Source organism: Xyrauchen texanus, chromosome 28 (assembly GCF_025860055.1).
Source record: "Xyrauchen texanus isolate HMW12.3.18 chromosome 28, RBS_HiC_50CHRs, whole genome shotgun sequence".
NCBI lineage: Eukaryota > Metazoa > Chordata > Actinopteri > Cypriniformes > Catostomidae > Xyrauchen > Xyrauchen texanus.
In genome coordinates this window covers 9,719,710-9,741,814 of record NC_068303.1, presented here as the reverse complement: position 1 = coordinate 9,741,814, position 22,105 = coordinate 9,719,710, and the positions used below count along the sequence as shown (strand labels likewise).

The 22,105-nt window shown below is 36.8% G+C and overlaps 1 protein-coding gene across 3 annotated transcripts; it reads right to left on the bottom strand.

Moving 5' to 3' along the window:
- Window positions 1–1,307: 1,307 nt before the first annotated feature.
- Window positions 1,308–21,601, bottom strand: dnajc5ga (DnaJ (Hsp40) homolog, subfamily C, member 5 gamma a). Of its 3 annotated transcripts, XM_052095397.1 has the most exons (7): window positions 21,451–21,601; window positions 18,102–18,235; window positions 12,706–12,919; window positions 12,036–12,195; window positions 7,330–7,412; window positions 5,263–5,301; window positions 1,308–3,788 (listed from the first exon to the last, which is right to left on the bottom strand). In XM_052095397.1, exons 2-5 carry the CDS (start codon window positions 18,224–18,226, stop codon window positions 7,333–7,335), a joined length of 579 nt encoding a protein of 192 aa, XP_051951357.1. In that variant the 5' UTR covers window positions 18,227–18,235; window positions 21,451–21,601; the 3' UTR covers window positions 1,308–3,788; window positions 5,263–5,301; window positions 7,330–7,332. The 3 variants fall into 3 exon arrangements, with proteins under 3 accessions (XP_051951357.1, XP_051951358.1, XP_051951355.1); XM_052095398.1 differs by lacking the exon at window positions 5,263–5,301; XM_052095395.1 differs by lacking the exons at window positions 5,263–5,301; window positions 7,330–7,412 and having other exon boundaries at window positions 1,309–3,788.
- Between the last annotated feature and the right edge of the window lie 504 nt (window positions 21,602–22,105).

Below are 22,105 nucleotides of genomic sequence, written 5' to 3'. Positions count from 1 at the left end.
AAAAAATTATGAAAATAAACATTCAGAATTCAACATTTATGTTGAACATACTGAAAAAAAGCATCTTCATTCACATGCAAATAACAACTTACACTCTGACACTTTCCTTTCACCTTAAGAATACTGTGCGTGCGCGTGCGGCGCCTCTTCAGGTGATGGTGCATTGCCGTGGTGCTAGAATGGAAGGCCATCAAAGACGACATATCACGAAATTGTTTCCTTTAATGTAAAAGAATTCCCATACTTTAGAGGAACGAGTGCCTTGCACTTCTGATAGTCTGAGGAGTCACTCGTGTTGCTACTACTCTCGGGCGCCGCCATCTTTGTTTTGGGTCTGACGAATCGACGCGCATATTTTGCGTTGACGTATTTGTCCCAGCCCTATCCTAGTCATTTTCTTTTGTACAGTGACATCGCCTATACTGGTGTTAGTGGTGAAAAAGAACTAGTCCCAGGTTGATCATTAGTGCCGACTCTCTATTCTGATTTACTGTGGTTCTCAACTAGTTTTAACTAGTTAAAAAGTGGTCATGCTTAATAGTTTGCTCATTAACTAGTGCTGTGAATAATAATTAAAAAAAAGAAATAATTAAAAACGATAATCATGGTACATTAAAATATAATTCAAAATATATTTACTTTATACTTTGTCTCAAAGAATATGCAAGAAATTATTTTGTATTATTTAGATATATACATTTTAAAATGTTTATTCATTTTAGAATAGAGTTGACACATTTTTACAAGTATACATCTTTGATAAAACTATGTTTACGTACCATAAAATCAATGTATATTTGTAACTAAAAGTTGGGCAATATCTTCTGCCATTTCCCTTTGGACTTTTTAAAGGTAGGATCAAATGGGCAGATTCAATTTAATTCAAGCTTTATTGGCAAGATAATTTCGCTCTTGATACATGATTCAGATGAGAGTGAACGTTTTCGGGCGATGTGAGGAGATATGTCAGCTTGCCCATCTCTCTCTCCCACACCTGTCTCACCACTTGCAAGTGAAGTCACCACTCTCCTTACAGTAAATCCACTCCTGTGTTTTTTATGCCTGAGACATGCATTGCGCATAATGAATATGCGAGCACTACTCCACACAATGAGTTTCTGTGATAGGATGTGCAGTTTCCTGGAAATGTATATATATATATATACATTTCCAGGAAACTACTACATAAGTTGGAAACCGTTAAAAAAAAAAAAAAATATATATATATATTATATATATATATATATATATATATATATATATATATTTTTTTTTTTTTTTAACGGTTTCCCAGCCCTAATTGAAACCTTTACTAAAACCCTGGAGGACACGAAATTTCACCATCAAGCTCAAAATGCTGTACAATACAAGCAAACATCAAAATCACAATAACGTTCACTCAAATACAGTTTTTTACAAATCCCAATTATTTTTTTTTTATTAATTCAGACTGAATAATATAAAGAGACAATGAAACATGTGATGCATAACAAACCATGTTGAGTAAAAACAGGAGGAAAGTAACGATGGAACAGAATTGTGAAAGTTCTCAGGACACGGCATGCTGGTCTGTGGTGATGTTCTTTGCCACATACAGGTCGATTCTGGCCAGCGGAAACTTTAGGCTCAGTTGTTCCCCCTTATCAGCAGACAGTTTATCATAAACAGTTCAATAACATCACAAAACCTAATTTGTGCACAGGTTAAACACCTCTGAAATGCTTTAAAATATTTTACCATTATTACCATAAATAAGTGCAAAAAATGTAATATGCATGTTAAAAACAACAACATTGATTGTAGAAATGGGCCTTGTTTATGAGGTTCATTGATCCTGTGAGCATGGAAATGCATCATTTTAAAAATAATAAAATCAAGTGGTTTGGAAACATATAATATCCAACAGCTTTGTAATAAATTTCCGTGTTCATATCCAAATCTTTTGGCATGTTTTAAGTCAATCCATTTTATTCAATGGAGGCAATACCCATTTTTACTGAATGAAAGAAAACGTCTTGGCTATAGGAAAATGCCCCAAAAAATGACAACCAGAAAAGACAGATGACCAAACACTACTTGAAATTCCACTGAAACGAAAAGATCTACAATCCATTGCAGAGGCAAGTATATGTTATTGCCATTGAAATATCTAAGGGAAAACAACATTTGGCATTTTATCTAACATACTGGCTTAAGGACTTCTCACAGTAACCTGACTAGTGTTGAGTCCTTCACATTTAGCATGATGGGCATTTCCTTATTGCTAAAATGATGAGGTTCTTGCAGATCAATATTTTGTAATATCATGTTTACACAGTGCATCACTTCAGTCAGAACAAGTCATACATGTTCTCAATATTGATATATTAAAAATAAATAAGATCTTTAAAAATATTTGCGTTTTGTCATCATATATCCTTATAGCACAAAGATTTGGCATAGAATTTACCAAAACAAGGGTTGATCCTGTTTTGATAAATTACAAATCACATTTACAGATATTCTAGCCTTTCACAATTGATAAGTAGCTGTAAGGGCTAAGCCATTAGATTTGCATTGCTGATTTGAAGCCTCCTATGAAGGTAGTGGACAAAAGTGCATAAAATCATCTTTCAACAGCAATTTCAAGTGTTATGATTTTAGGGAAATATTTGACCATTGCACATGGCTCTGCATACCAAGCACGGCATGTCTGCATTATGGTTGAGGCGATAGTCTTGGCTTTGGTCTTGAGTCTTGTCATTTGCGCAAGATGGATTGATTCAACTGAAATTAAATGGAATATAATAAGAATGCAAATGCATGTAACGGGTGACTGCATGCCTGAGATATCCACAGAACGGAAAATACAACCGTCTATAGAAGCCAACTGAAAAAAGGTGCCAAGTTGTGGCTCCTTCCCTTTTTGATTAAAGGAATAGATCACCAAAAAAATGAAAATTCTGTCATCATTAACTCAACCATCAGGTTGTTCCAAATACATATGACTGTCTGTCTTTCTTTGGAATACAAAAGGAGATGTTAAGCAATATGTTAGCCTCAGTAACCTTTCATTATACTGATGCAATGAAAATCAATTGTGACTAAGGCTAACATTCTGCCTAACCTCTCCTTTTGTGCTTCACACTAGAAAAACTAATATGGGTTTGGAAAATGAATTTTCATTTTTAAGTAAATTACAACTTTAGGAAGCAAAAGAGGGATGAGCTGTGCACGTATGTTCCAATGCATTATAGTCGAGGCATGCCGTTATTGCTTTGCATGCGCTCATTTGATCATTCCACTCATATCCATGCTTCTACCACAGAACGACTCCAAAGCACAAAATAAAATAAAAAAAACAGTCAGAACCAGAAAGAAAACCACCCTAAAGTAAAACCCCCTCCTTTCTGGAGTACAGCCTAATGACATCAGTCTCACTGCTATATTAATTTGAGATATAATCAATGGATGGTTACAGACAGACATACACACCAATGGAGCCACAGTTAAAGTGAGCTTGGCAGAGGCTTCCCTGTCTTTTGGCAAACTGCCACTTGTTTCCAGTGGGTCAGGGTTAGGTTATGGTGCAGTGGCACAGTTTAGATGTCCTTGTGCCTAGATGCCCTGCAGTCGGCACACTAAGTCTTCTGAGTCCATCAGCAGGGTCCCCTCAATGATGACTGGAACTGGAACCAGACAGGTGGCTCATTTCTGGGTGGTGTACATGGGCTGGCCGGCTGCAAAATGCATGGACTCTGAGGTGTTGACGGTGGATGTGGGCTGGACCAAAATAGGGACATTTGAGCCTAGAAGTACACAAATAATAATAACAAAATGGACAGAATTACAAACCAAAACTATGTCTTTAAATGCTTTAGCAAAACTAAATAGTGGTCGACCAATTTGAGTTTTTCAAATGGGCAATTGAGTTCGCCAATGTGTCCTGTTCTCACAGGATGCGTTATTTCATTCCGTTTGTGCTATTTTTAATTGTTGGTCTATGTATACATGCATAAGATAGATGCTTTTGAAGTGTCTTTCTGGTTTTTAGCATCATAAATGCTTTTAAAAATAGTTCAAATGCTTCCTGTGCGTCTCACTTTCTGTGGCTGGTGCTGCAGAGTTAATTGTGTTATATTGTTATGCGTTAGAATAATTAATCAAATTAAATAATTAAATTGGCAGCCCCAATAAAAACATATTTCACACAATATTTTCTCAAAATAAACTAAAAAAATATCTACAAACACAAAATATGCATTGTCCATTAACAAGACTGCTGGTAGATTTTGAAACTTAACAGTGGAATTACTACTTCCACTTTTAAGGTGTGGTCAAATTTGCCTTTGTACGACAACATTTAGCTGGCAAAGAAGGCGTCGGCAGATGTGAAGCATGTATGAAACCTGCAAAAACAGCTTTTTTTGTATGCTGCACAGCCCTCATGGAGTTCACTTTCAAACAACATAAGTAAACAATGTGAATTTGGGTGGCGAAGTTCCCAAAACTTAAACTCCGTGTGAAATCTGGGTTAGAAACTTCTTCACAAGATGCCCATCATGCAAAATTCCTGATTGCACGAATAACCACTGAGATTACTATTTTGTCCACGGGACATCCCTGTGCAAAAGTAAATGTGACAGCACCTTTAGTTTGCCAAGCTAGCAGGGTTACCAACAAATGCTGATCTCAAAATGGACAAATATCCCTTGGTGTATCGGCCTACCATTACTATAAAGTGAAAGGAAATCAAGCGAGTCATGGGTTCATGCAGATAAACACACTCTATTTGCCTCCATATTTGCCTGCATAAACTTATCAGTCTTTGAGGACTAGACAGGCAGAGGTACAGAACATTAACGTTTATTGGAAAGAGTGCATGGGGGACTTTCTAACAAGTGCTACACATCTCTATTATTTAACACTAGGCCAGCTCTGTTCTCTATAGTGAATAGGGATAGAAACAGGAGAAAGTTAACGATTCTGGTTCCGATTCTTTAAAAAAGTTCCAATTCCTTAACAATTCCTTTGGGCCACATCCACACTAGAAGCATTTTCAAAAGTAACCATTTTCCGTTGCAGAAAGTTGCGTTCCGGTGTGGATGAGGTTTACACTTATGTCTAATTTTTTGGGGGGGTTTTTAACCGGAAAAACCTTACATTTGGACACGGCCTTTGTTTTACATGAACATGAATAACAACCGGTTGCCAAGCCCTTTAGTAAAGCATGTACAGTCAGATCGGTTCCCAGGAAAAACAGATCTGATCTAAGGAATGTACCTCCCTTCCTTGATGCAGCTCTTCCAAATCCATATCCAACTAATAGACACCATCCATGTAAAGCAAAGGGTGAAAACTTATGAATCAGTTCAATTACAATTCAGTTTTCCTATCAACTTATTAAATAAATAAATAAATAAATCTGCAAAACCTTACAAGAGCAAGAATATAATAGTGTAAAGAAGAAGCGAAAACTTCAATGCATGATGAAGTGACACAATATTAGGTATGTAAAACAGACAATGTACAGAGGTGTGAGGTGAAATAAATATCACATTGCTGAGCAGATGGCAGTGGTGACAGGCCAGCGGTGCCTCTGTGAGAGAAGCTTTGTGTTGATTACGTCTCTATCAATGAGATTCACCTCCTTTGACAGCTCTGCTTGACACTGACGCAAACTCGCCAATAGAAATCTAATTTCCTGCTGACTCACCCTTGAACTCACTGGCCTTAAATCCTCTTAAAATCCAAAAGTGAATTTACCAAAAACTTACATTAAAAAAAAAAGAATTTGAGATTAACTATGATGCTAGTTCATAATCAGGTGATTCTTCAATTAAAAGGAAACTTTGACTACTTGAAAGCAACAGCTATACTTTGTAATGCAAAAAATAAAATAAATAAGTATTGTACATGTCAAATATAACTTATCATTTTTATGCTCTTATGAAAATGAATTTTCCTGATTTTAACTTACAAATGTACTATAGAGATGCAGTTAAAAAGATTATGTGGGGGGACTGAGAGAACTTCACAAATGTAACTAACACTTAAAATTCAGGAAAAGGTCATTAAAGAGACACAATAGAAAAGTTTAAAGCTATAATAATATCACTTTAACCCAGAATGATTGCTTTACTAAAACACATTTTTCCCCCTGTAAATTCAGCCTAGGGGACAGAAATGTTCCCCTAATTAAAGAATCACCCAAATGTTAAAAAGAGCTAGCCTACAACAAATGCATGATGACAAGAAGGAAATTATAAAGAGACTGTTCTGAAATACTTAAAAGGATAGGTCACGCTAAATTTAAATTCTCTCATTTACTCACCCTCATGTCATCCCAGAGGTATGACTTTCTTCTGCTGAACACAAAGATTTTCTCAGCTCTGTAGGTCCATACAATGCAAGTGAATGGTGGCAAGAACTTTGAAGGTCCAAAAAGCATGTAAAGGCATCATAAAAGTAATCCACACAACTCCAGTGGTTAAATCCATATCTTGGATTTTAATGGAGCTTCAAAGTTCTGGCCACCATTCACTTGCATGGAATGGACGACCTACAGAGCTGAGATATTCTTCTAAAAATCTTTGGGTGTTCAGCAGAAGAAAGTCTGGGACATCTGGGATGGTAATAGGATAAGTAAGGTAAATGATAAGAGCATTTTCATTTTTGGGTGAACTATACCTTTAAAACAGCACTATATGCCTTGATATTCTAATCATAGATCATATTAATAATTTCCCAACTCATGAACTAAAGGGTGAGGAATTGTGTTTACAATTCCTGGATCCAACTCTGAAAACCTACAGAAAGTCCTAAGTGCTTGTTGGAAAAAAGGCTTGGCTTTAAAATGCAAAGCAAGGGCATCCAGAGCACGCACATGCAAAACTTAAAATGCATGCATAGTCCTACAATAGCAAAGTAGCAAACATAACTCAGTTGATCTTAGGGTTCCCATGTACATAATGGTGGTAATTGGCTTTAGGTTTTAGTTCATTGCATGGTCTTTAATTGCATAGATTTCGTATATAGGGAAAATATTTGATCTACTTACATAACAGGCTGTGAACGCACTGTTTAATAAGCCCCAGTAAAGCCATCTAAAGGTTGTGTATGCAGTGCAATTTAACAATGTTTAATAAAGTCTGAAACCCAGTTCCAATGACTGAAACTTAAAGCCTTTTATGAGACAAATAAAGAATGCTTTGCAATAATCCAAATGTTAGTGCAAGCCAACGAATGAAGTTATTAATGGACAAACGCAGTTTCTTTATAAGCTTATGGTAGGCGTAGGGCATTAACAATGGAATGACTCATGTGGTTAATGAATATTCAGAGTCTTACAAGTCATTTTGAATCCGGTAAAGTTTCAGTGAAGATTTCAGGACCAGGACTAGGTGTAGGCTGGACAATAATTATTGTTTCACCTGTTGGGTAAAAGGAGATGGTCAATTATGAGACCAAAATAAACTGGCAGTTTATACCTACAAAATTGAGGGGCACTCCAACCATTTATCATCATTTAAAGTCACTTAGTTCACATTTACTACACATTAAAGTCAATATTTGTCTGATTTATTTTGGTATGTGTGCAACAAAAAGATATGTTCATAAGATGTTTTTTATGTTCTTTTACGAAGATATTAATATAAAGATGGCATGTTCAAATGCTAAAGTTGGAATATGTGCAGGTAATTTTAACTTGAACTTTACATGAACCTTATATCTTCAAAATAACCGAAAGGTTCCCTAAAGATTTCAGGCTTAAACCTGTAATGTACCTGTATTTCTACTCAACCTGAATATTATAAATATGCTCATGCTAAATTTACACTCAATATATGATATATTGAATTGACCAAACAACTTGTGCTTGCACACTATAAATAATATAAAAGAAGACAATGTTCTTAGTTGACTGATATACAAGCCTCTTGAACACAAGTGAAATGAGTCCTGTCACTCTATTCAGTATTAAAGTTAAAGACAAACGTGTACATCTTCAAGTAATCTATAAACTAGACCACAATACAAACCAAGACTCTTTAATATAGAATGTAAGGAAACATTTGAAGATGATGGGTGACCGATTTTTCAATTTTAAATTATAACACACAATCTTCCCTCGGAATATGAAAAAATATGTATTCAATGGACTACACAATATGAGGAAAGCACATTTCACTCATCAAAACTGCACTGATCACGCCTTCATATGAGCAATAGAAACAGTTACGCTTGCCTTAGCAAACACCACTAATAAACAATCCTTAGAGGGCAAACCAAAAAAACACTAGTATTTAAATAGGCAACATCTGAGATATAAATAGCTTTGTGTTTGGTCTTTTTCCTTGATCTGTGTAAATTGAATTTAATCATGCTGTATCTGCCACCTGAGCCAGGTCACGTGTCTCAGCCCAGACAATCAGAAACCTCCTCCATTGCAGCTGATGCTTTTGTATGATTAGTTTTTCACACTGAGAAACACAGCAAGCCTCTCCTTTTAAAATGAATAAACATTACAGTATATGGTGCTCAAAATTTGTTGAAGTTGTCTGAAAGGACAAATAAAAAAAATTAAATAGGCTAACTGAGTAATATGCATTATGCTGTCAAAATAAAAGTTCCTCAAAACATATGTATGAATAAACCTGGCATTGTTGTGTTTCCTGTTCTTTCCGACAGCAAAGCACTTGAATGCAACATACTCGTAATTGCCACTTCGAAAATGGGAAGTAGGATAATTTCGAAAGAACATGAAGAAAGCATTAGTTCCACATTACACAGCAAATTTTCACATGTTTAATTTTTTGTATTATTCCTTTCAGACAACTTCAATAAATTTTAAGCACCGTTTCTTATGGTGTAAAGATTTTCAAAATGCATCAAATTGTTGCTGATATACATAAATTAATATGACCAAAACTGCAAGCGTTAACATTTAGCTGTTTTTAGAAAAATGAATAAAACTTGTCATTCACTCCAGAAACCATATTCTCCTCCACAATGTTGGAAGTTTACGACTCCTCCCATCTCGGAAACTCGGGTATCAAAATTTTTTCAAAAAAGTTTTCCAGACATAATTACGACTTGAGGGGCCGTTCATGTGCAACTTTCGATTGGGAAACTCTATTTTCAATAATTCCTATAGCAGGTGAAGGCAGCATAAAACCAGTTTGTTGTGGAACTAAACCAGTTCTGATCAATTCTAATGTTTTTTCCAACAAGGACACAGAAAGCAAGAATTTAAACAAGCTTTGACGCAAGTATGTGACGCTGATATAACGGCGACGCCTGAACTTAATCAGACAACAGCAGAGCAGACTTCAAAACAACTATAATGGATGGCTGTTTTTAATTTTTATTACTGTCCCGTTTTGTTATTTAAAATTTCAATTGGGCAAGATGAACTTGTATTTAGAAGACGAGATGGAAAAAAACAGGAGAGCAAGCGCAGAAAATAGGAGATGCTTTAAAGCTACCTTAATTTGTCATCAACTGCATTTTGTTTGTTACCTTTCATGCCTTTACATGATTATACTTGCGCTTCCAATAAACAATGCTACTTGGAACTATTAAGTTTTGAGTTTTCAAACACCGATTTCAACTAGCAATTAAATCAATGCTGTGATATGTATAATAGACAGTATGTAAAAACAACAAATTTTTCAAAGTTCACATAACTTTGAATTCTTTATTTCTGCATTTTGCATAGTACAGTAAGGTGCAAACAACTGTACAATTAATGCAGTGCAGAAAAGCACACGTTTAATGTACTCAACAGCAGAACGAGTGAACTACATACACAAACGATATACATACACTATAAACATAAAACGTGATTATATAATCTTAATTTTTTTGTAGTCTTGTTAATTTTCTTTATTTCAAAGCCCAACTTGACAATAAGACGGCTGAGTATTTTTGTACAATAGGGATGTGCATGGTTACTGTTTTTAACATTTGGTTAAAAGCAAGATTTCATGAACGGTTAATTTATTTTTCTATGGGAGTCGTGATGTGGAAATAAAGAATGTTTAAGCAATGGAACATTTTCAAAAACTACTCAAAATAGCAGCAAATAAAGTGCACAGTGAGCTGAGTATAGATAGCACAATACATAGACCCTCAAATGACAAAATCTCACATTTAAGTAAAACAAAAACAATCAAACTGTCACTGCATGTCACTCTGTCCAGGCAGGTAGCGAATGCAAGTGTTGTCTTGTGTGTGGAGTCACACTGCTGCAGTTAAACTGCCTGTTTGGGGCTCTTTTATTTTTAAATGGTTTTAAATAAAATAGCATTGAACTTTTCAAACTTTTGCACATAAATATGCACAACAAAGCAAAAAGGAAAAGAACACATCTTACCGTTTATCAAGCGCTGAAACTTTGCTTGGTGAAAAACAACCTGGAATCACGTTTAATGGTGTAACAGTCCTCTATGCAACCTGAACATCTTTAGAACGCACAGCGAATGAAACACAGTGCAGGTGTTTCGAGACGTGTTGATAAAAATTTACGTTTTTTTAACTTGTTGTCTAAAAATGTGTAGATCCTGCGCAAGATACTGAGAGAAACAACGGTGAGATTCAGCACAATGGTTAAGATGTCCGTCAAGCGTATGTTAACAGTATATAGAAAAACAGCGCAGATGCACACAAACACATGTTTGAACAGCCCCTAACTCATATTATTTGTGAAAAATTGGCCCAAACCCAGCCTGATAACCCAACAGTGAAGACCTCTATTATGTAGAATAACCGCATAGTGACTTTGGTATTCAAATATTGGCGTGTCGAACGGTTAACTGAATGTTGACTATCTGTGCAAATCCCTATTGTACACCTTCTCAATTCTGGTCGACGTTTCCAGTGGTGGCTCAGCGGTTAAGGCTCTGGGTTACTGACCGAAAGGTCGGGGGTTCAAGCCCCAGCACCGTCAAGATACCACTGTTGGGCCCTTGAGCAAGGCCCTTGACCCTATCTGCTCCAGGGGCGCTGTTTCATGGCTGACCCTGCGCTCTGACCCCAGCTTAGTTGGGATATGCGAAAACAACTGCATTTCATTGGCTCTGTACCTGTACTCTGCACAATGACAATAAAGTTGAATCTTAAACTCACGCTGAATTTTTCTTGTCCATAAATACTCAGCAAAGTCGGCACAGCAGTATCGGTCTAACAATTTCGATTTGATAAACCTACGGTAGCAACAACTCAAAGGTTTTAGTGAAGCTTACTAACCGGTCTTTTAAAAATGGCCGATATCAGCTGTCTGATGAATGACGACTTATTTTTCTTCACCAACGAGAAATGTTCACTGTTCTAACCCAAATAGTTCCACTTTGTGTGAAAAGTACTATCTTTTGAGCAGGTACCATAAAGGTTCCTGGTTTAGTTTAGGTTTAGAGTTCCCCTTGAACTAGTTTACGTGGTGGAAGAACAACGTTAACCCAGAATAGTTCTAGAACTAGGAAAAGTTCCTGCAGTGGAAAAACACCTTTTGTTTCAGCTGTCTGCTTCTCATTTCTAAAATTGTGCATCCACATTTCCTTTCCTTGTCCGTTCTAGCTCCTCACTCTTAGGACGCAAGGAAAGAATGTAAGGAAAGGAAACGAGGATGGAGAAATCGAAATAAGATGTATTTTTAAAATAAAATGTCCTTGCTCAGTCAAGCTTGGAGTGTTTGCTGTTAAGTTGTAGAAACTTGGTTAATATATTCATAATAAATCCATATAATTCAACATGCGCATGTTTCTGACAATGGTGCGTTTGTGCGTTACTGGCAGTTTGTTGCTAGTGGAGTGTTGATTATTCATATGCATCCTGTTCGGAAGTCTTTTTTGTCAAAACATCTGACGCACAAATAAATCCTCTCAATTCACGTTTCCTCTCAATTCATGAATTGAGATCATTTATTTGTGCGTCAGGTGTTTCGACAAAAAAAAGACTTCTGAACAGGATGCATATAAATATTCAACACACCGCTAGCAACAAACTGCCAATTGACACACAAACACACACACCTTTCCAACTGACTGAAGTCTCACCTCCTCCATCCTGCTCTGCTTTGATCTGGGCCTCCAGGTCTTCTGGGTCCACGTACTGGTAGTTCTCATCTTCCTCAGGTGGTTTGCACTTTCCACAGCAGAAACAACAGCAACAACAGCAGCAGCAACAGGAGAAGACTCCACAGCATATAACCATTGCCTGAGGTAAAGTCACAGGCATCAGATCAGAGACAGCCCTCTTAGAAAGACACATCCTAAACCATATTGGCAGCTTAACAAAACGGTGATGGAGTAAGCTTGCAAGATGCTACCACCAGCTATGATTTGCTCCAAGTTGGTCAGTCACTAGTACATCAGCAACACAACGAAGTTTGAGAAGCTTTTGTATCAACTTGAAAGCTTCCATACTGAAACAAAAGGGAAATTATTTCTAAAAAAAAACAATGTGCATCAGTGTTTATTAATAGCTTTGTAGATCAAAACAAGCTGATGCATTTTACTCATGCTCAGCTGTCTTGCCGTCTGCATTAAGCCTATTTGAGAAAATGGTCCCTGGTGGATCAAAGACCACATTCTCTGAAAAGTAATTTCAGAATGCAGCATCTCAAAGAGAACAAAGCTTGGCATCAGTGACGGACTATTAGTTGACAGTAAATGACCACAGAAACAACAGCTCTGCTTACAGTAAAATTGGAAATGAGTTGCTCACCTTGAACCACCACTTTGACATGAGGAAGTAGTATTTGACACTCTCTTCTCCAAACTGCTCAGAAACGTAAAGCCCCATGGAACCATATTCATCGTAGATCTTGCGCTTGGTCTCATCAGTGAGGATTGAGTTGGCGTTGTTAATTTCTTTAAACTTATCTGAGGCTTCGGGGTTGTCAGGATTTTTGTCTGGATGGTATTTCAGAGCCAGTTTTCTGTAAAACATATATCATTTTCAGTGTCTTAAATCTTAAGCACTATTAAAAAGTGTAAACTTCCAGTTTTTAAAAAGTTTCAATATTTATTTTGAGACTTGATCTAATCTTCAAAGTTTAGGTCCAAGTTGCATTTATTCTCATATTTGCTATCTCATGTCAAATCTAGCATGAGGTAAAGCAAAATGAGGTCTTTCCGGAAACCAGGGCTTGGCAATAATACCGGTGTAAATGATAAACCTCAAAGTATTGCCATTAATTGCCATTGTAAACCATTGTGTTTTTTTCTCAATTTGCGCTAATAGTTTTGAATGAATACATCACATCCAGTCGGGTGTCCGCATACGTTCTAGTTGCACAAGTTTAAATATTTCAACATAGCCGAAGCTCAAATCTTTCAATTTCACTTTTATTTCTGAAAGTCACATGTGGTGCCTCCAAATATCAATGGATTTTGACCTAAACTTTATTCTTAACACCTGCTACTTCTGTGTTTTTGACTATTATGAATGTAGAAGTCAGAAATGATTGTTAATGTTGCAAATAGATCAATTTTGTTTTAATTACAGTAAATGTGTGATTAAATGTGTACATGTGTAATTTATTTCTGCACACACACAACCTACATATTTCAAATCACATCTTTGAATTTCTGCTTCCTATTTGCTGAATTATGGTTGTTGTTGCTGTTAATTATCATAATAACTGTAAAAAACGTATTAATACTAAATAATACAATTAACAATAAATACTGAATTTCACTGAAATCATTCATCTACTCAATAAAAATCAAACACAGTAATGTCATTGGTAGCTTCTCCCTCAATGAATAAAAACCATTACAAGCAAATTGACTGTTCAACACGACACGAGAAATATGACAGTGAATGTCGTAGACAGCGAAAACCCAGCTTGAATCGCACCGAAAACATGTGGCGCTTTAGTGCATATGAAGTGCAGAATGTGAGAGTATCAATAAATTTGCCTTGGCAGCCCAAAAAATCACTTGGGCGGCCGCTGAAATTTGTTCAAAGGGAGTGTCATTACTTGTTCTTTCCCTGCTATCCTTGACCCAGTCTGAATAGACCTGCAACCAGTTGAGGATCACTGGCCTATATTATTATTGACCAAAAATTTGAAAACAGTATTTTAAACTCAGTCTTGACAAAAGTCTAACACACCATCTTGTAGAAAGACAAAGAAAAAATGCATATTTACTAGGGATGCACCGATATGAAACGTTGTGGCTGTTATGATACCGATTTTAACAAATAACTATTGGCCAATTCCAATATTTGTCATTTACCTTGTTTTGTCATCAGATCACCGTTTGGCTCAGGAAATGTGTTTTAAAAACTTACAAAGAGGTACAAAAGCTTTTGTTCTAACATTAACCTGTTGATACGCAATTCCTCCGCATGCAGTAGTGACATCACTCTGCTTATATTTAATATATAATTTACAGTCTATAAATGTAATTAATGTTAACAAATGATACATCTTGTCAAAGGTCTAAGGGTTCAACACTGATATCCGATCTCTGTTTCATGATAGCAATAATACAGAAACAGCAATTTAGTTATTTGTGTCAGAAGTACAAATGAAAACATGCAATATTAAAACGGGACTTCATAACTTTATATTATGAAAACGCGATCGCCAGATGAATCCAGTTCGCCACACTTGGGTCGATTGTCCATGACAAGCGTTATTTGAAAAGTATCCAATATAACTTTTTGTCCATAAAAGTGATAAATCTGAGAAATATTGATATATTCTCCATTGTTTACATGAGATCTCGCCTGAAAGAATTACCCTTCGTCATCGTTCTTCAACAAACTATGCAATCTGAGCAGCATTCATGTTGTAAAGCTGTATAATATCTTATATATTAGAGTCTCATAAACAAAACGAGCCTGTCTCTAAAGTCTATTTTTAAAAATGGGGCATAGTTTTATTCAGAAAGTAATTACCATTGAACATGGATTGGATCTGTTGGACACTTGACAGGCCAAAATTTTAAAGAGAGCCACAATGAAAGATAAATAGAAGATGAAAAGTTAAAAAAATATTACAAAATAATCATATCTAAATCATAGTATGATGCCTGATGTAAAAAAAAAAGGTTATTTTATACTTCTAAAACATTTTTGCACTTCTGTATTTGCAGTTCAAAACAAAAAAACCTCACATTTTACATGTATGCACTGTACATAATAGAACAACACAAATTCACACAACATATGCAAACATATGTAAAATGGACCAAGACTGAAGTTGAAAAAAAGAGTCATATTTTAAGTATTTGGAAATATTTAAAATATTATATTTCATGCCATTTTACACCTGTGCGATATTATTTGAAGTTAAACATGAAAAAAAAAATTATGGTGGATGAAGTAGGGCTCTACAGTGCAAGCGGTTCACTCGAGCTAAAATTTCTGGGTGCGAATGTGGATAATTATTTGGGTTCACCAGTGCAAGTGACATCTGATAACCAAACTTATGAACTAATATAGAATAAGAACTCAATAACGTATCTAACCTCATAAGCAAAATACTTCAAAAAGTACTTGTATAAGTTACTTTTGAATTAAAATAGCTGTATTCTCATGGCTATTTTCCATGAGTGCTTTCTCTCATTCCTGAAGATTTTCTTGCTTGTTTTTAATCTGTCAAAATGACAAACAGCATTTTTAATTATCAAATGGCACATAAAAATTATTTCCGACAAAGATGGTCATCTAGCACATGTTTACATAAGAAAACAGTTACAAAACAGCATATACAGGGGGGCCTGGGTAGCTCTGCAAGTAAAGACGCTGACTACCACACCTGGAGTCACGAGTTCGAATCCAGGGCGTGCTGAGTGACTCTAGCCAGGTCTCCTAATCAACCAAATTGGCCCGGTTGCTAGGGAGGGTAGAGTCACATGGGGTAACCTCCTCGTGGTCACTATAAAATGTATGTATAATGTGTGACAATTGATCAATTAAATAAATTAAATTAATTTGGTCCTCGCTCTCGGTGGGGCATGTGGTGAGTGTGCGTAGATGCCGCGGAGAATAGCGTGGGCCTCCACACGCGCCATGTCTCCGCAGTAACAAGCTACGTGATAAGATGTGCAGATTGACGGTCTCAGACGCGGAGGCAAATGAGATTCGTCCTCTGCCACCCGGATTGAGGCGAGTCACTACGCCACCACTAGGACTTAGAGAGCATTGGGAATTTGGCATGCCAAATTGGGAAGAAAAAGGAAGAAAATAAATCAATAAATAAACCCCAAAAAACTGCATATACGAATGCAACAACAGATATCTTCATGTAAGGTAGTTTATGTAACAAGCATTATACAATGCTTAACAGATAGTTAAAACTTAATCTACATTCAAATAGTTATGAATGTCAGGAAAGTTTGTTTAATATATTTGCATACATATTTGAATGTTCATGAACTTCTAATTTGTTAAGAATTATTTAGACCTAATATTTGTTAATGGCTGATGAAAGTATAAAATGTTAGCAATATTTTTGTTTAGGATATGATCATAAAGTGAAGTCAGGACAGGAAAATTTTTTAACTTAAGTGGTGTCTAATATCTTTTATACTGTATGAAGTAAATCTTTTGTTTCTGACTTCTGTAGGAATTCCTAATGCCTGCTTGTGCATACACTCACCTAAAGGATTATTAGGAACACCATACTAATACTGTGTTTGACCCCCTTTTGCCTTCAGAACTGCCTTAATTCTACGTGGCATTGATTCAACAAGGTGCTGAAAGCATTCTTTAGAAATGTTGGCCCATATTGATAGGATAGCATCTTGCATTTGATGGAGATTTGTGGGATGCACATCCAGGGCACGAAGCTCCCGTTCCACCACATCCCAAAGATGCTCTATTGGGTTGAGATCTGGTGACTGTGGGGGCCATTTTAGTACAGTGAACTCATTGTCATGTTCAAGAAACCAATTTGAAATGATACGAGCTTTGTGACATGGTGCATTATCCTGCTGGAAGTAGCCATCAGAGGATGGGTACATGGTGGCCATAAAGGGATGGACATGGTCAGAAACAATGCTCAGGTAGGCCGTGGCATTTAAACGATGCCCAATTGGCACTAAGGGGCCTAAAGTGTGCCAAGAAAACATCCCCCACACCATTACACCACCACCACCAGCCTGCACAGTGGTAACAAGGCATGATGGATCCATGCTCTCATTCTGTTTACGCCAAATTCTGACTCTACCATCTGAATGTCTCAACAGAAATCGAGACTCATCAGACCAGGCAACATTTTTCCAGTCTTCAACTGTCCAATTTTGGTGAGCTCTTGCAAATTGTAGCCTCTTTTTCCTATTTGTAGTGGAGATGAGTGGTACCCGGTGGGGTCTTCTGCTGTTGTAGCCCATCCGCCTCAAGGTTGTGCATGTTGTGGCTTCACAAATGCTTTGCTGCATACCACGGTTGTAACGAGTGGTTATTTCAGGCAAAGTTGCTCTTCTATCAGCTTGAATCAGTCGGCCCATTCTCCTCTGACCTCTAGCATCAACAAGGCATTTTCGCCCACAGGACTGCCGCATACTGGATGTTTTTCCCTTGTCACACCATTCTTTGTAAACCCTAGAAATGGTTGTGCGTGAAAATCCCAGTAACTAAGCAGATTGTGAAATACTCAGACCGGCCCGTCTGGCACCAACAACCATTCCACGCTCAAAATTGCTTAAATCACCTTTCTTTCCCATTCTGACATTCAGTTTGGAGTTCAGGAGATTGTCTTCACCAGGACCACACCCCTAAATGCATTGAAGCAACTGCCATGTGACTGGTTGATTAGATAATTGCATTAATGAGAAATTGAACAGGTGTTCCTAATAATCCTTTAGGTGAGTGTATGTATGCTGCGTTGTTGTGACACATTAACAGTTAACGGTCTTTAAAATGTCATCAAAATCATGAAGGCGCTAACTATAACAATTATGATCAAATAAATAAGATCTTCCATGTGCAATAATTGACAGTATGATAGCAACATAGGTGACAGTGAGACCCGTTGACCTGCTATTGATGAACGCAGTCCAGAATATCTCCATAAACGTGTATACAATATCCATTTTATATTATTCCAAAAGGAGGAAATATTGCTGAATCGTAACTGAATGTCACAGCAGTGTTTAACCTACCTGTAGGCTCTTTTAATGTCCTCTGCTGTGGCCCCTTTCTCCAGTCCCAGCATCTTGTATAAACTGTCCCCTGTAGTGGACATCTTCCTCTGGAGCCTGTCAGAGTGCTGCTTGGCATCTGCCATGATTTAATGCTGAAGAACAGGAAAAATAGATTATAAATTTATTCATCCAAAAAATGTCATTCCATGCATCTGATTTGCTTTGTGAGCTGCAGTTCAGAGTGCACAGCATCACATTATTGACACATGGTACAATGTATCCACCCCAAGCAAGCAAAAGCCACATCCTTGTATTTTTTCAACACATTGAGCAGATACTAGGTGTGGCGAAGGTGATCTTGTGTTTACGTTAAACTAACAGGCCTAGTTTTCGGATGTTTATGAACAATCATTAAGGATATTATGGAAACACTTAGGGATGTCTTTTGACCACCAACATTATACTCTGAAGTAACTCAAGGAAAAATTCCTGAACCAGTAGTGAGGATGTTTATTTCATTTGCATTAAATGCTTTAAAAACGTAAACCTTTTTTTTTCCTCATATGGGTTCTCCCTGATCTTATGTGGACTGTCATATTGCTAAATTTGTTCCTTTTTCATATAATCTTACACAGGTTATTTATATAAGATTTTATAATATACACACCAACCACTTTATTAGGTACACCTACTTATTCATGTGATTATCTACCCAGCCAATCATGTGGCAGCAGTGCAATGCATATAATCATACAGATACAGGTCAGGCGTTTCAGTTAATTTTCACATCAACTATTAGAATGGGGAAAAAATGTGATTTATCAGAACAGGCTATGTTTTTTTCAATCTTTAACTGTTCTGGTTTTGGTGAACCTGTGCCTACTGCAGCTTCAGCTTTCTGCTTTTGGCTGACAGAAGTGGAAACTGATGTGGTTCCCACCTCAAGGTTCAACACACTGTTAATTTTCCATTGACCTCTCTCATCAACAAGGTGTTTCCATCCACAGAACTGCTGTTCACTGGATGTTTCTTGTTTTTGGCACCATTCTGAGTAAACTCTAGAGACTGTTGTGCGTCCCAGGAGATCAGCAGTTATAGAAAACCTCAAACCAGCCCGTCTGGCACCAACAATCATGCCACTGTAGAAATCACTGAGATCACAGTTTTTCCCCATTCTGATGGTTGATGTGAACATTAGCCGAAGCTCCTGACCTGTATCTGAATGATTTTATGCATTCCATTGCTGTCACATGATTGGCTGATTAGATAATCGTTTGAAAAAATAGGTGTACAGGTATACCTAATAAAGTGATAGTGAGTGTATTAATTGTAGCATCTTTGCTTTTGTATAACATTTTTAAACAAACATCTTTTCAGATCTTAATTGGTTTTCTTCACCAAATATTGGATATCATTATTGCTGTGCTATCATTAACAGTTGTTAATAGATACTTTATTGTTAACAACAGTACAGCTTATAACGGGTCAGACTCAAAATGGGTTTTGTTGGAATTAGTTTTTTATTGCTTGCATTATACAGGCTCTTGGAGCGTTTAGATGTTGTCACGTTTAAGTCGTAACATGCAGGGTTTTGAGCAAATGTATAATAAGTAGATATACATGTAAATGAGATACAATCAATTTAGTTTAATTTGAAACATTTGTTTTAACAGTCAATATGTGTATGCATTACACAGTGATTTTAAACCCTCAGACTGTGTCTACATGATAATAGTGTCAGTCAACTTGTCCAACGGGTGAATTGCAATAGTTTGAGAAAGTGTCTTGAATGTTTTCTTCCTCATTAAGCAAATCAACAACACACTTGTTATCGCTGCTGCAGATTGTAGAGAAATGCGTTCTATTTTTTTGATCAGCTCGCAAAATAACTTGCTTGTCTTTCATATTGTGATTCCATTTTAGTTTACATGTCAAGTTCTTCTCTTCCTGGTGGGTGAGGTGTGAATGTGCTAACTCTTGTGTCAAAATGCCAAGGAAAATTTGATGCCTCTTGTCATGACTAAATAGATTTTATGAGGCTTCTGATATGACTGGAATCTTCATGTCATGTAAGGTTGAACACATTTTTTTACAATTAAGAATATTTTCTATAGGGGCAACTTTTTAATGAGGAAAACATTACTGAGTGCACCTTTAATTTGGCTGAGGTAGCAAGTTTGTGTGGTTTATTTAAAGCAAAGAGGGGTAAACCGAACGTGGATCTTTGTGAGACATGCCCTGCTAACCCATATCAGCACTAGTAAGCAATTCATCCTTCAAGTTTGAATTGACAACAACACATTCCTTAATATTTCTAGTATTTTGAGAGCACATAAGGGTGAATGAATGATGAGATAATTATCATTTATGGATGAACTATTAATTTAAGGGCATATTTGTGAATGAACTCAAAACACACTGTTTAGTAGTAAATAATTGACTGCCCTCACAATGACCAGGTAAACGTATGGCTTGTCCAATCTTTAACTAAACCTTGCTGAGGTTATGACATGAAAATTCTCTTATCATTTACTAACATTCATACCATCCCAGATGTATATGACTTTATTTCTTCTGCAGAGCTCAAACAAAAATTGTTAAAAGAATATTTCAGCTCTGGTGGTCCTTAATGCAAATGAATGGTGGCCAGACATTTGAAACTCCAAAAAAAGACCCACATAAAAGTAGTCTATGAGAATGAGTAATGATGAGAGAAATCACTTTTGGGTGAACTACCCTTTTAGCAAAGCCATAAATAAAGATCCCACACAAGGGGCAAACTCTGACAGTCACTGCAGCCTGGATCAGTGCATGTAAAAACACATAAACTCAGACTTGTGACGTCACGTGTCCATTAATAATTGTATCATGCAGTGGATATGCAGCTAGACGTATTACCAGTCATCATACTTAAACTACTTGTTGGCCGTTTTAACAGGGCTGTGTCCTTGTAAAAACCATAATCCACCCCTAATCCAGTACAGATTACTCTCCCCATCAATGCTGCCCTTTCCTTCACTTTCACTGTTTTACCATGACGAAACTATAAGAATCGGTATCTAAAGAGCGGTAAAACAGGAGTTTGTTCGTATCTGTTCTGGGTTTTGATCTGAGAGGATAACGCGAGTCTGGACAATTCACAAATAACGAAACGACAGTGTAAATAAAACCGTCTAACAAACTTGCATCAATAACAGACATATTATAAAATTCGGACATATTATTAGAATGATTAATCTGTTCGTTACTACTTTTATCTACTTGTAGTAAACGGCTGACTCGGCAGCTAGCATTAGCGCGCTAACCAACGATCGCTGACTTCTGTTGATTTTGGGCATCAAATTGCAAATAAACAGTCAAAACTCACCTTCAACCGGGTGGCAATTTGATCCAGTTAATTGTGGCTGAACCATATAGGATTCAGCCAAATAGTTTCTTTAGATGTTTTCTATGCAGCTCCTCATTGCTATCGCAGCAAGCCCTCCCTTGAAAGCATATAAAGCTAAGGACGCGGTCGAGTCTTGGGAGTCGATTCTTTGAACAGGATTTGAGCAGTCGATTCCCTTGAACGCATTCCATAATTTCGAGCTAGCTCTCTTGTTTCGTATGTTTTTATCAATTAAGACAAGAAAGCCGTATGTACTAAACACGTAAGCATGATTAGAGTTAGGGGTTTGTGATGTAAAATTATCAAACAAATGTATCGTGGTAAAAGTGTATATATTTTGATTTTCAAAATAAAAGTCTAAAGCACAAGAATTTGGTCTAAAGCAAACTTACGGCCACAGGCTACTTCACCTCCCAAAATCTAAATAAATATAACGATAAAGGATTTCGAAGTAAAAATTAGAAGTCTGAAAATCTAACCATTTTTAAACCCACATTTACCAATACATGCATACAAATAAGAAACCTGCATCATAAATGAATGCTAGGTAGGGGGGCAGTGGTGACTCAGTGGTTGAGGCTCAGGGTTACTGACCAGAAGGTTGGGGGTTCAAGCCCCAGCACCACCAAGATGC